General features: G+C 48.8%; 1 protein-coding gene and 1 long non-coding RNA gene across 10 annotated transcripts; one reads left to right on the forward strand and one right to left on the reverse strand.

Moving 5' to 3' along the window:
- Nucleotides 1-380: 380 nt before the first annotated feature.
- On the forward strand, nt 381-7,082 carry LOC119112001 (uncharacterized). Of its 8 annotated transcripts, none has more exons than XR_005095660.1 (8): nt 381-429; nt 2,002-2,176; nt 2,866-2,958; nt 3,598-3,696; nt 4,233-4,446; nt 4,736-4,801; nt 5,334-5,521; nt 5,803-7,082. It is a non-coding gene; the product is annotated as an uncharacterized LOC119112001 (long non-coding RNA). The 8 variants fall into 8 exon arrangements; XR_005095657.1 differs by having other exon boundaries at nt 5,334-5,494; XR_005095662.1 differs by lacking the exon at nt 5,803-7,082 and having other exon boundaries at nt 5,321-5,727.
- LOC119112000 (ADP-ribose pyrophosphatase, mitochondrial) lies at nt 6,969-12,189 on the reverse strand. Of its 2 annotated transcripts, none has more exons than XM_037235928.1 (2): nt 11,543-12,189; nt 6,969-9,338 (listed from the first exon to the last, which is right to left on the reverse strand). In XM_037235928.1, exon 2 carries the CDS (start codon nt 9,322-9,324, stop codon nt 8,443-8,445), a length of 882 nt encoding a protein of 293 aa, XP_037091823.1. In that variant the 5' UTR covers nt 9,325-9,338; nt 11,543-12,189; the 3' UTR covers nt 6,969-8,442. The 2 variants fall into 2 exon arrangements, with proteins under 2 accessions (XP_037091823.1, XP_037091824.1); XM_037235929.1 differs by having other exon boundaries at nt 11,534-12,189.
- Between the last annotated feature and the right edge of the window lie 241 nt (nt 12,190-12,430).

Raw genomic sequence — 12,430 nt, forward strand, 5'->3', positions numbered from 1 at the left:
GGGGCACGCACCCCCCGTGCCTCCCCCCCCCCGTCTGCGCTACTGCTCCACGGTGCAATGTTGTGCGCACGATCGCACCCGCTGCGCATGAGTGTCTATACTGTTTCTGGTTTTCAAATGAACGATTAGGGGGAGGGGGTTTCGCAGCCATCTAGCTTGATATTGGCTGTGCAATGTGCATGTGCAGCCTCTAACAGCTATAATTAAAAATACCATTCATTCATTTTAGCAATGACACCGATGCATGTGCGTGTAAACTACAATAATAAAAAAGACGAGCCAATCAGCGAGCAGGAAAGAACGAATTCCACTGGCATACATGTGGCGAGTAATTGCGCACTAGAGACATGGCCGTCTTTTTGGCGGTAACTATGTGACCAGATCGATAGGGCACTCGGACGGACAATAGCACACAAAACGCATTTGGCCGTACGTCGTTCCCTGGCGTAATGCGCGACTTAAAAACGTGATGAAAATGATAACGGCGCCAGGCTCTGTGATTTCGAGTGCTAGATTCGTTGCATGGTCGCCAGCCATTTCAGGACGTTGGTATCCAATTTTTCGAGGTTTTACGATGTTGCAGGACATTAAGGCCAACATATTGCCTGTTTTTAACGAGCATTAAGCCCAGCTCATGTGCTGGCCTGAAGTTTTTGTTGTTTTTCACTGGGCCCAGCACACTTGTGTATTGGAAACACCCAACAGATCTGTTTGTAGACTAATATTTTGAATTACCTGATTATTCAAAACTAGTTTTGGCTGATGCTGTGGATGCTAACTGTTTTAGTGTGTTTAAATCTTGTATGAAAACACCTTAGGCATTGAGTTAAAATAATGCACATGTGAATGCATATGCAATAGGTACATGACACCTAATTGGATGGCATTCACAAGGCAGGAATATGACATGTACTGTAGCAAATACATGTGTCATGCTATATGTCATCCCTTGTAATTGCAATGAATGACAACAAGACTGCATAAATTATACATCACACCTGACAAGTGTGGCATAGCACAAACATCCCCACAACAACTTCAGGGCATGCTCATCATATATCTGAGATGCCAAGTACAACAATCACCTCTGATGTCAGTGCACAAACAGCCATTGTTTTAGGCAATTATGATCTTGTTGGGATCACTTCAGGCAATGCATATTTCTGATAAAAAGTATCAAAAATGATGTTTTATGATACATGATCATAATAAACATTTATTTCACTGCAATGCCATCATCTTCAAACTTAGAAGTTGCATAGAGATGGCTTGCTTTGCACAACATTTAATGTAGGGCTGTGTGATTGGCTGATCTAAATGGGAACAACTCTATTTGTAGGAATGCAGTGCCATCTCAGTGTTGTGCCACTCAGTGTAAGCACAAAAAGTTGTTTTGTGATAATGAAGAACCTCAGGTGGTGCATGGGTAAGAATAGTGAGTTCCAATGATAATCAAGGATACACTTCATTAGCTTATTAGGTAGGGCATTGACAGCAACCTTATAATGCTTGTGTTCATTTTGAACTTTGGGCATTGCTGGGTGTGGGATTTGCAATGTTTGGAGAGGGCTAAAAAGTAACAGTTTTAGCAAAAATTTAGCAATTGGGCTTAGACTGGCAAGCTTACACTGTTTTTTTTTTACTGGGTGTGCAGGTTTTTTGAACTCATGCAATGATCACTTGTATCCAGTCCAGGTATTGAATGGTTGCCAGCAAAATGCAGGTGATGAACATCACAAGCATATCTCCATGAATATTGTCCACAATGTGGCTGCCTGTGATAAAAGTTCCCTTCCCAAGTACCAAAAACAGGATGTTGCTAATGGAATTGGAACCCATGCTGCGATTTGTCAGCAGTGCTCATTCCACCAACATTGCAACAAATTGTTTTTTCCCATTCAGCTACTATAATGTGGATGTGGTTGCTTTGCAGCTTCCCATCCAAGACATTAGGCTGGTTGTCAGCACATATTAATTGGTGGAACTTTCTTTGTATTTCAGCATGCCTTCTGCAGGCACCCCATCAGGAGCTGCATGGCTCACAGCATGTGACATGACAAAAGAAGAGAAATACCCTGCTGGTGCCAGAGTCTGCTCAAAGCACTTCAAGCCTGAAGATTATGATCCCATACTGCAGTGTAAGCTGCTGAAGACAGCCATCCCCACATTGGTATGGGTAAGTTTTCTTTTGAGCATTTGGAACACTGGTGTTATATTGCCAAGGAATTGCTATTAAGCTAGATGTGACAATCAAAATACTTAAATTTATTTGTTTTGTTACTGAGATGTGTGCTTGTGTAAGGATGCAGTCAGTATTGCCATTGTTGATCAGTCAATAAGTATTTACAAATGCTAGGAAGTTTAAGTTGCCAACTGGCAAGGAATAAACCCTGCCTCTGAAAGGGGCCGGGCAGTTGTGAACAGGGTCAGGCTGGGACTGGATCACTGGGACTGCCAACCATGAAAACACAAGGTGTTCACTCAGCGGTTGCCTCACCGGACCGACCGGCAATCCAGACAGATTCAGGTCAACTCCACTGGGAGATAAACTGTTATGGGGCCAGTGCAGCGGCTGAGAGCGGCCGTGCACAGACTAAATGAGGATCCAGCTCGTATGCTTCCGCATGCCTTCTGTGTTGTGATCCTAACACACGTATCTTGTCGAGCCATGCAGTTTTAATGGAACATATGTGTCGTCGAGGCAGTACGTGTGTCGTCCGTGCTGTCGTCTTTTGCACTCGTTAAGTATTGGATACACTGTTTGAAATAAGAGCTAATGTTTTTCCGCCTGTTCTGATGAAATTCCATCATTTTCCCGGCATCTTCCCGCTTGCGACCATGAACCGGTACCTTTGCCATCTACAGAAGCCAGCGCCACGCGTTTTCGTGCATCGGAGACAGCAGCTACACCTACCGGTGCCATCCTAAAACGGGTTCCGCAGGATAAAGCTGGGCGAGGTAATGTATTATGCCCTTTATGGTGCAATAAAAGGATTCACCTCGTAAGTAGTTTGAGCCCACCCAGATAGGGACTAATTTTTAATGAAATAACTTAAGTCGAATTGTTCTGATATATATATATATATATATATATATATATATATATATATATATATATATATATATATGAACAACATGCCATCAGTGCCCATGAGAACACCATTGCTGTCGGTGTTGACTGCTCCCAGACTTGTGCATGGAATAGGTAGTCACAGATGGGATTTGAACGTAAAGAATTGGACCCCACATCTACACCTTTTGGACTTTGATAAACTCCAGGACTTGTGCTCGACAGCATTGCTGCTGTAATTCCTAAACAGGTGGTTAGGTGTTGTCCACATGCATAAACCTCACCAAAATATGGAAATATATGTTGGTTTTATGTGGGTGCTAGTTGGCAGCAGCACCTTGCGAAGCCAGACTTAACTTTTATACCACCAGGTAAAGCCATCTGCTGTTGTCACCACAACGCACTATGGCGTGTCGTCGCTGCCACCACCTTTTGCCGACGTGCCGCCGCCAACATGTCCTCAGGCGCCACCGTCGCCCCCTCCCACGGAGGGTGGCCACCTGCCAATGACGGTCGTCCCTCCTCAGGTGCCGCCGCCGCCTCCCACCGACGGTCGTCCCTCCTTAGGTGTCGCAGTACGGCACGTCACCGCCTCCGCCTGCCACCGAGGCTTCCACCCTCCTCAGGTACCGCGGTGCGGCACGCCACCACCGCCGCCTTCTGCCGACGGTCGCCCCCGCTCTGGGAGCGCCGACACCGCCTCCACTGCGCCGCTGTCCCACTTTACTTATGCCCTGTCATTATTTGAGGCAGAAAAGAAAAGGAGGAAGGCAGCTTACAATAAGTCCGCTCGTGCCAGGCGGATAGTCCTGCCAGTGGATGTCTTTGGCAGATCCCAGATGTTCGCGGATGACGCAGAGCTGATGATGGCGGATACGGTTAGAGTGCTGTTGGGCCGGTATGTGTTCTTTGCTGGCTTGTTTTTCACGCATTTGGAAGTACCCAAGCTTTATGCCACACTTGTGCTGGTCATGGTACTAATAACCTCAATTTCAGCATGCCCTTTTCGGTTTTTCGTATGTCTATAGAGGCGCAGCTTTTGTGTTCAAGCGATTCATATAGAGCGCGTTCCCCACACGACGCATAGATCACGGCTTGAGTGTTATGCCAAGGAAGTCACATGTTTCCATCTATTTTGAAATGTTTCGGTAACATGTTCCAGCTGGAGCTTTACTATCATCTTTGCTCGTCTTCATCGAGCTGTGCCAAGAACTAAGTACTTTTCGTAGCAACTTGTCATTGGACGGGTACTGTATCCAGGAAGCCAGCGCTTCTGCAACACCTCAGTCCACCGTGCACACGCATGCCGAAACGACGCATGCAGGAGCTGGACCAGTCAAAGCAGTGACGGCGTCATCGGGCTTCTCGACTCCAAGGTGGGGCCTGCGCGAAACTTGGCTGCAATAGTAGACTTTGTAGCTGGTGTTAGATGCTGTGATCAGTAGGTCCAATTTAGCCTGTGTTTCTCGCATGTTGGGATGTTCAATTTGATTATGCTTACTATTTTCATGCAAATTTGGCTGTTCGAACTGTTGTGAAGTACGATTACGTTATTCCGCTAACAGAACTTTGCCCACAAGCAGTGAGGCACAACAAGTTGTGCTGTTTATAAATGACACTAGAGGCAAACTGCTGCTTCTCCTCAGCCATTTCTTGATTTTGCAGTTCGATAACAACGTTGGAGGCGAATGCCAACACGGAATTATGGACGCCGCGACACCGATGTGGCAGGTATCTAGAATATTCAACAGCCTTGTGCAGCATCTAGTTATAATACTTACAGCGACTTAAGACGTCAGTCTGTCCGGTTATCAACAGGGAGTCACTTTGATCCGGAACTTGATAAATTTAATTTATCAGGAAATGTCAAGATCAGAAAAGCTCTGATGCTGACGTGCAGTATGGTATGAATATCCATTGCCGTAAAACTTTAACTTTTGGCACATCAGCTGAAGTGGAGGCATGCCGGGTATACTGTACCCGGGCGTAATGGTAGGCATTTCCGTGCCACGTCATGGTGACTTCTACGTGGTGGGTTATATTAACCCAACATTTCGTGTGTGATGTGCCTGTAATGGGTGTATCCATTTGCGTTGCATAGGTTTATGTTAATTATTGATTTTTAAGGGTGCTTTGACTGCATTGATTATGTGCGCTTGCATGGGGCCATGTTCATGAGCTTGGTCGTTGTCCTGGTCTTCGGTGGAAAGGATTATCCATGACCTTGCATTGTCCTCCACACTGCACAAGGCAATGTTTACAGTGACGCCGAATACAGCTCAGAGGATGAGGGAGCGGTGAGGAGTATCCATCAAGGGCAGCACCTGCCGAAGAGGACTTTGACCCAGAACCATCACCTGACTGCCATCATGACGATGCCGATATGTTCCTCACGGTACCGATGGACAACGACAACACCGAGAGGTAACACTATGCCCAACACAACCAAATGTATTGCAACTATACTAGTAGGCTTGTCTGTTACCGTTGACATGTGACAAACCACGTTTATTCTGACGAACGACAAACGAATTGTTTACGGACGGTACGAAACGTCATAAGAGATGGGATATCACTTTCTATCCATGGACGATATGATTTAGCAGTGTCAATCCGTGCCAGATGCGATGCAATTGAATACACCAGCCAGACTTGCACTTCTTGGAGCTCCACAGCCTTGATCGTTGGCGGTCAGTCAGCTCCAAACATGACTGCAACGATATTTTTTGAAGGTGCGTCGCGGTCTACGGCCGAGCACAGGGAAAATCGTCTCGTGATCGCAAGGAGCTCCTGAGATCGTCCGTTATGCCCCAGAGATGCGTAACCGAGGGGAAGCCACGAGAAAGAAAGCAGCATCTCGTGCGCACAGTCGGATCGCCTCTGACGACCCTCGCCAAGAACACCAGTACACAGCACAGACAGTGCGGCACACCGGTACAGAAGGAACGGCGGGGGCCCTTAAGAGTCATCACGGCCGAGTCTGTGCGGTGGGCGGGAGCCAGCGCACCCCGCACACCAGGCACCCACCTCGCCCTGCGCGTAGCGCCAGCGCGACGGGCGCAGCGTGCGCGGAGCCAGCGCCCTCTGGGCGACGGGCCAGGCCCACGGCCGGTGGCAGCCAGCGCGGCAATCGGCGGGAAGAGCTGTACGCTTGACAGGCGCAGGCCAATAACCCGGAGCACGTGTCGTAATCCAGCGTAGCCTGCGTTGCTGGGCTCCGGGAACTGCCTGCGCATGCCCCAAACGCCGTGTGATGGAATAGCATGACGAACGCCACCGCCGAGAGACCCCACCTGCGCCGAAATGTCTTGTTGACGCTGCGTCACGAAACAGCTCAGTATCATGATCGTTTCACGGTTTGCCAGCCCTCCCCGATCATCATGTTTGTGATAGTCACGTTGTGATCTGGCGCCGGCTGACGTGATTTGGTACGCTCTTTTGTACAATGCTGTGTATGCTGCGATTCGGCCGCCGTCCAATGCAGAATGCAATACGATCATCCGGCATTGTGCCATGCGGCACGCGGTACCATCATCACTCGACAGTGGCGGCGCGGTAACGCTGTTAGTGATAATTAGCCGTTGCCGACGCGCCTCAAGATGTTGCGGACGCGTTCACGAAACCAAAACTTGGACCGCGAAACCCTTCAGAACTCTTCGACGTGTGCGCTGGGGTCTGACGGCTCTGATGAGGCGAGGAAACGTCTCGCGTGTCATATCCCGTCGACCGTGCAACCACGGTCTAAATGTTCTCAGCGGTTACCAACAAGGGACGCAATAGCCGCGTTCCCCGCTGTAACCACAGGGGATTTGCCAGTTTCCATGTTGTACTATGCAATTGCACCGAAGTCTCATTACGTACCGTTCCGGTCGCCAACGGTTGTAGGGAAATGAGCGGCCGAAGTGTCGTGCCGTTTTAGTGGGAATCACCGTAAGGACACATGTAAATCACGAATCCAATTATCTGTTTTCACACGTGCGCAGTGAACAGGGATCAATAAACCCAGCGTGTATCATTGTCTTTGCGATGCAACCAATGCGGGAGGAATTTCGTGTCATATCCCAAGGGAGAACCACTTGCATAAGGCTCGACATCACGAGCGGATGTCACTCAGACGCGCAGCATATGCTCGCCCGTAATATAAAACCTCACTGATACATTTACATTAAAACTTGACATATAATGGCAAAGCATGCGCGACGCGCAGCACACCAAGCTTGACAAACGACGCCTAGCAGCGATGCTGCCCATTTCGCGGAAAAGCGACGGTTCGGTGGAAATTATCACTTTCGGCGACGGAAAAAAAATGCCTGCATATGACGCACCCGACCACAACCATTTCAGCAATCGCCTACTTCCCTTTCATGTATTAGGCACCAATGTAGCATTAGTAGAACTGACCCTAAGCAAGGCGCAAGAAACATAGCTGGAACACCGTGGATAAACATGGGAAAGACTCAAGCGCAACAGCAAGTGCACATTTTCGCAAAATCATGAACAGATAAGCTCATATCGTTAAACATATCTTGCCAAACAGCAACAGTGGCGTGCTAAACAGTCAAATAGCGCAGACAAGCGCTGCAAGAATAAGGCCGCTTGGCCACTTGGCTGAATGAGGGAGACAATGGGCCAGCCTACCACCCCTCACGCAGGCGCCGTGCGCGGCGGGACAGTGAATGCAGTACAGCGCACTGCACTGGGCCTGATGTGCGATAATGAACCCAGCTACACACACACAACCGCAGGCACATCACGAGGCAGTCACCAACACCTCCGCTCAGCGTTGGGTATCACACACAGGTGCACGATCCTAGTCGTTTGGAGAGGCTGCAGACCTAAAGCTAACTACACTAACTTTCCAGCTTGACAGGTGGCTCGCCAATTGTCATGCCCATCGAAAAAATGGATTTCTTCCAACGAAAAATTAAAGCGAACCGACGCTGAGAAAACAATTAGGGAAGCCATCTGATAATCAACCCCGTAGGCTCCCAAACCCTCCTTTTTCTCAAAAGTAACACCCCATATTACGTGCTGCCGCGTAAGGACTGAGTGTGCCACACTCCTTTCACGCTGTCACAGCAGGCATTAAAGCAGAACAGTGCAGGCAGACAACTTTATAAATCATCAAATAGCCCACAGCCTGTGCAATGTCGGACAACGGAGCAAGGCAATGTGGTTGAACGCGCGCACAACATCTCACGTACGGCGAATCAGGGCCGCGTGGGTGGAGCCACCGGTCCCAACACTGACCGTCCACGTCACCGTCGGAATCGCCGGGCCCAGTGCAGTGTCGCTGACCTGTCGCTGACCTGACGCGCCAGTCGCTGACCTCTCACGGACGGGCAGGGGCGCCAGGCCCGGCGGCGGCCGCCTCACCAGCGCGCGCCGTGCGTCTCGGCCACGGCCTGCACCATGGCCGAGTGGCTGGCGTACAGCTCCGTCTCGCCAGACACGTCCGTCCAGCGCACGGCGCGCGCGTCGTCGCCGGCCTGCAGCGGGAACGCGCCCACCGCAGTGCCCGTCTCGTCGTGAAAATTGTACGCCTCCGTCTCCATCCAGGCGTTGTCGGTGTTGCGCGGGTCGTCGACGTAGCCGGCGTAGACGCGCCGGCCGCCGGCGAACAACTGGCGCACGAGCTCGGCCAGCTGGCGGCGGCGCTCGGGCGACGCCTCCAGCGCATTGAGCGCCTCCTCCTGGAACTCGCGCTGCACGGCGGCCGTGACGCGCTCGCCGGGGTCGACCATGCCGCCGGGCAGCGCCCATAGGCCGCAGTCGCGCCGCTGCACGGTCACCAGCTGCAGCTGCGGCCGGCCGCTGCTCGGGTGCCGCCAGAGCGTGCCATCTTCGGCCCGGCGCCAGCGGGTGACCAGCGGGTCGGCCGCGTGGTTCGGCCCCCACCGTCCCAGCAGGCCGCGGCCGCTGACGCCCGTGCGGCCAACCGGGTTCAGCGGCGCGCCGGCCGCGTCCAGCGCGTACTCGGCCTGCTGGCTGCGCCGGTCGACGCCGCCGTCCAGCGCGTTCCAGCGCGGCTGGAAGCCGGCCGCGCTCAGCTCCGGGTCGGCCCACGGCTTGCCTGGCACCACTGGGCTGGTGTAGGCCACGGGCGCGTACTCGGGCCACGCGACCGACCAGGCCACCCTGTCCTCGGGCACGTCGGCGCGCTGCACGCCATCTGAGAGCGGGTAGAGGCCACCCCGGCACTTGACGTGGAGTTTCATTGGCAGGCTGCTGCAGCCAGACAGGAGCCGTCTCATACACCGTACAGGAGCTGCCAGAGTAGACACAGACACATACTCGGGTCACATTTGTGCGTGAGGATGATGGTATGATCAGGCTTGCAATTGTGAAGGCACAACCAGCATTATTAATCAAATATCCAAACAGTGAAAAACCTGAGTTGTGAAGACAACTGGTTGGAGATCAAGGATATGAGTGTTTTAATGTTGTCAAATGCTGTGCAAATATTTAACATCATGCACAAATACCTGCACACAAATCATTCTTTGAATATGGAGGGTCCCTGCCATAAAAGTGCATACAGTGATATGAGCAATGATGGTCAACTGCATGCCCATGATTGTACGGTCAATATTTGAAAAAGACGAGCTTTCTGCCTCACACCATGGAAGGTTTGTAAGCTTTTCCCTTTTTGTCCAAACACAATTTCACACACAAGCTCATACTAGCTTTGTCATTAGGGCCATTGTGATTCAGGAGATAATAAGCCCAAATCAAATATATTCCAACATTATTTCACAATAAGCCCTCTCTGTTAAAACTGACCCACATGGTAAAAACTTATTTTCATTTTGGTTCAGAGGTACCTCAACTGCCCTAATTGTTTTGCACATGGTAAAAATAGTAGTGGTAAGATATCACAGTTAATTAATGATATCATACACCACTTGTTTGTCCTGCAATGGTGACAAATTCATACACAAGCTTTACCCACCAAAGGAAACAAAAGGCCAGTAACAAGTTACTGTGTTAAGGGTTGGCTTCTCACCTTTAATGTGGCCAGTAATTTTGGTCTCAGTACAATCAATCTCTGTCATTTAAAAGAAATTTGATCAAAGGTAAGGTCTGATCCAGGTGTCCAGAACCTGAATAAACCACTTTTTCATAGTCAACTCTCTTCAACTAACCAAGACTGAGCCACAGAGACTGAGAGACCAAAATTATAGAAATATTATCCAGTCACCTTGACAGTAGGCAGTTGAAGCTAACCATAAAACTGTGACCAGTTCCTGGCTTTTTGATTCATTTATTGTACAATATCTGTGTGTGGTTTTGTCACCACTGTGGCATAAAATGTGCTGTCCTGGTTGTTTATTGAGTTTCATGTCTTACTCTGGCTACCTGTAACATACAAGTCAGTTCCAATGTAAACAGTATCTTATGATACAATTTCAGAATGCTTGGTTTGACCATGTTAATCAAGTAATCTTGTGAATGGTAGTAGCTAATAATACTGAGTCTGTGTATGGTCGACCTGTGTTTGGAAGAAAGGGAAACCAACTCAAAACAATTGGATGAAATCAGGCTACAAGCTCTGTTACTTCTGGCTGGCTTCAAATGTCTAAGATATAATGACTGACACACAGCTGATTATCTTTGCTCCAATCAGTACTGTGAATAACATTTATAAAGTAGCAGGAATGTTCATAAGCATACAAAATTACAGGCTTGGGGTGTAAACCACCAGAAAGCTGGGATCTCAATAGCTGTGACACAGTGATGCAGATAAAATATACTAAAATATTTCTTAAAGCAGGCAATACTATTTAAGTAGTTACCTATGGAGCCATTACAGCAATGCTAACCTCTTGGATGTTTGGTGGGAATCTACAATGGACTTGCTGAGCCTGGTGAGAATAATCTTACCCTCATCACCCCCAAAATGTTCGGATAAGTCCATGAGGCCTGCACATTATCTTTTACTTTCAAACTTTGCCTTTGATGGACCAAACCACAAATTGACAGGTATCACAATAGCAAAATAAATGCTAGTCCATGTATTGTTATGCATAGATGGGGAGGGGGATTTCGGCAATGGTTACAGAAGCATGATAGGAGCAGTTTTGACACAGAATCATTACACATAGGTCTGGTTGCCAACAATACTACCCATTTTCAATGAAAAGTTTTCACATAATTAAACCCAGAAGTTTTCACATAATCAAACCCAGAAAATCTTCAAAAACCAAACACAGATACTTTAGCACTTTGAAGTGGCAAACAACCACACCCATGACCATCTTGTCTTCAGCCTTTTCGTTTGGTACATATAACGTATAGCTCAATTAGAGCTGAAACAGATGTCCCTTTTCCAGCGCTTTATGCTTATGGATAACACCACACAACCAGAGGATCTGCCACATCTACATGATGTCCTGTGTCACCCCTTTTCAGTCGGGTGATTAATTGCCGGAATAAGATAAGAAGAGAAACAAATGGGCTCACCGGGCTCACCTCACAAGGCCTGCTCACCAGCTACTGTGCGATTTTGTATCAGCCCAGATAACACTCGTCAGCGCCCCCGGCATCCCCAGTAACAAGATTACGAGGAAGGCGACGTATTTCCATAACAAGGCTGTATGAGGGGATAAACCCGTCCGCAGAGCATCGCTTCGTCCCCGCTTAGCGCTAGCGTGATGTCACTAGAGACGAGACTTCAAGGCGCAGCGGGCCGCCAGGCGCCGCGTGTAATGTTGAGAGGCAACCGGAATATCACAACATTTGTGCAGATAATGCAAAATCCGTTAGTGGGAGGAGCATAGGATCAGCCAGTCCCTAGCATACACTATAATGACCAACAGGATGCTGTGCTTTGAAAGGCTATCCGACAAACCATTAAAATACAATGACCTTAAAAGTGAAAACTGAGGAGACTTCTTCCTCACAGGATGCCAGGTATAATTGTCTTTCTGTTCGTACCGATACCGACCAAACCATTAATAGCAATGTATATTACCAGCGGGCCGATTGCGTACAATTTAGCGACAACTATAATATACGTGAGTGAAACCCTCCAAGGAAATACGCCGCCTCCCCCTACTTCTCACTCATTGTTTCATCAGGCCCGTACGATTTGATCAGATATGTCAGTTCTCTAGAAATCCTTCTGAATAGCTCAGAATTTCGGTTTGAAGCCGTTGACCCTACGAGAGAAAGCTCTCTGGCTCTCTGCTCACTGTTGCGAAAGTGAAACATTTCAGTTGCCTTGCTTTTTCCAACGTGTGTGTTCCGTGATGTTTGCAACACGTGTCCTATGTCCTAAAAAACTGCACAATAAATGCTGCGAAAGCTTGAAATGGTGTTACGACAAAAAGACATGCAAGCATAAAGCTATCATTCGGT

Source organism: Pollicipes pollicipes, unplaced genomic scaffold (genome assembly GCF_011947565.3).
Source record: "Pollicipes pollicipes isolate AB1234 unplaced genomic scaffold, Ppol_2.1 Scaffold_7261;HRSCAF=8764_pilon_pilon_pilon, whole genome shotgun sequence".
NCBI classification, from domain to species: domain Eukaryota; kingdom Metazoa; phylum Arthropoda; class Thecostraca; order Pollicipedomorpha; family Pollicipedidae; genus Pollicipes; species Pollicipes pollicipes.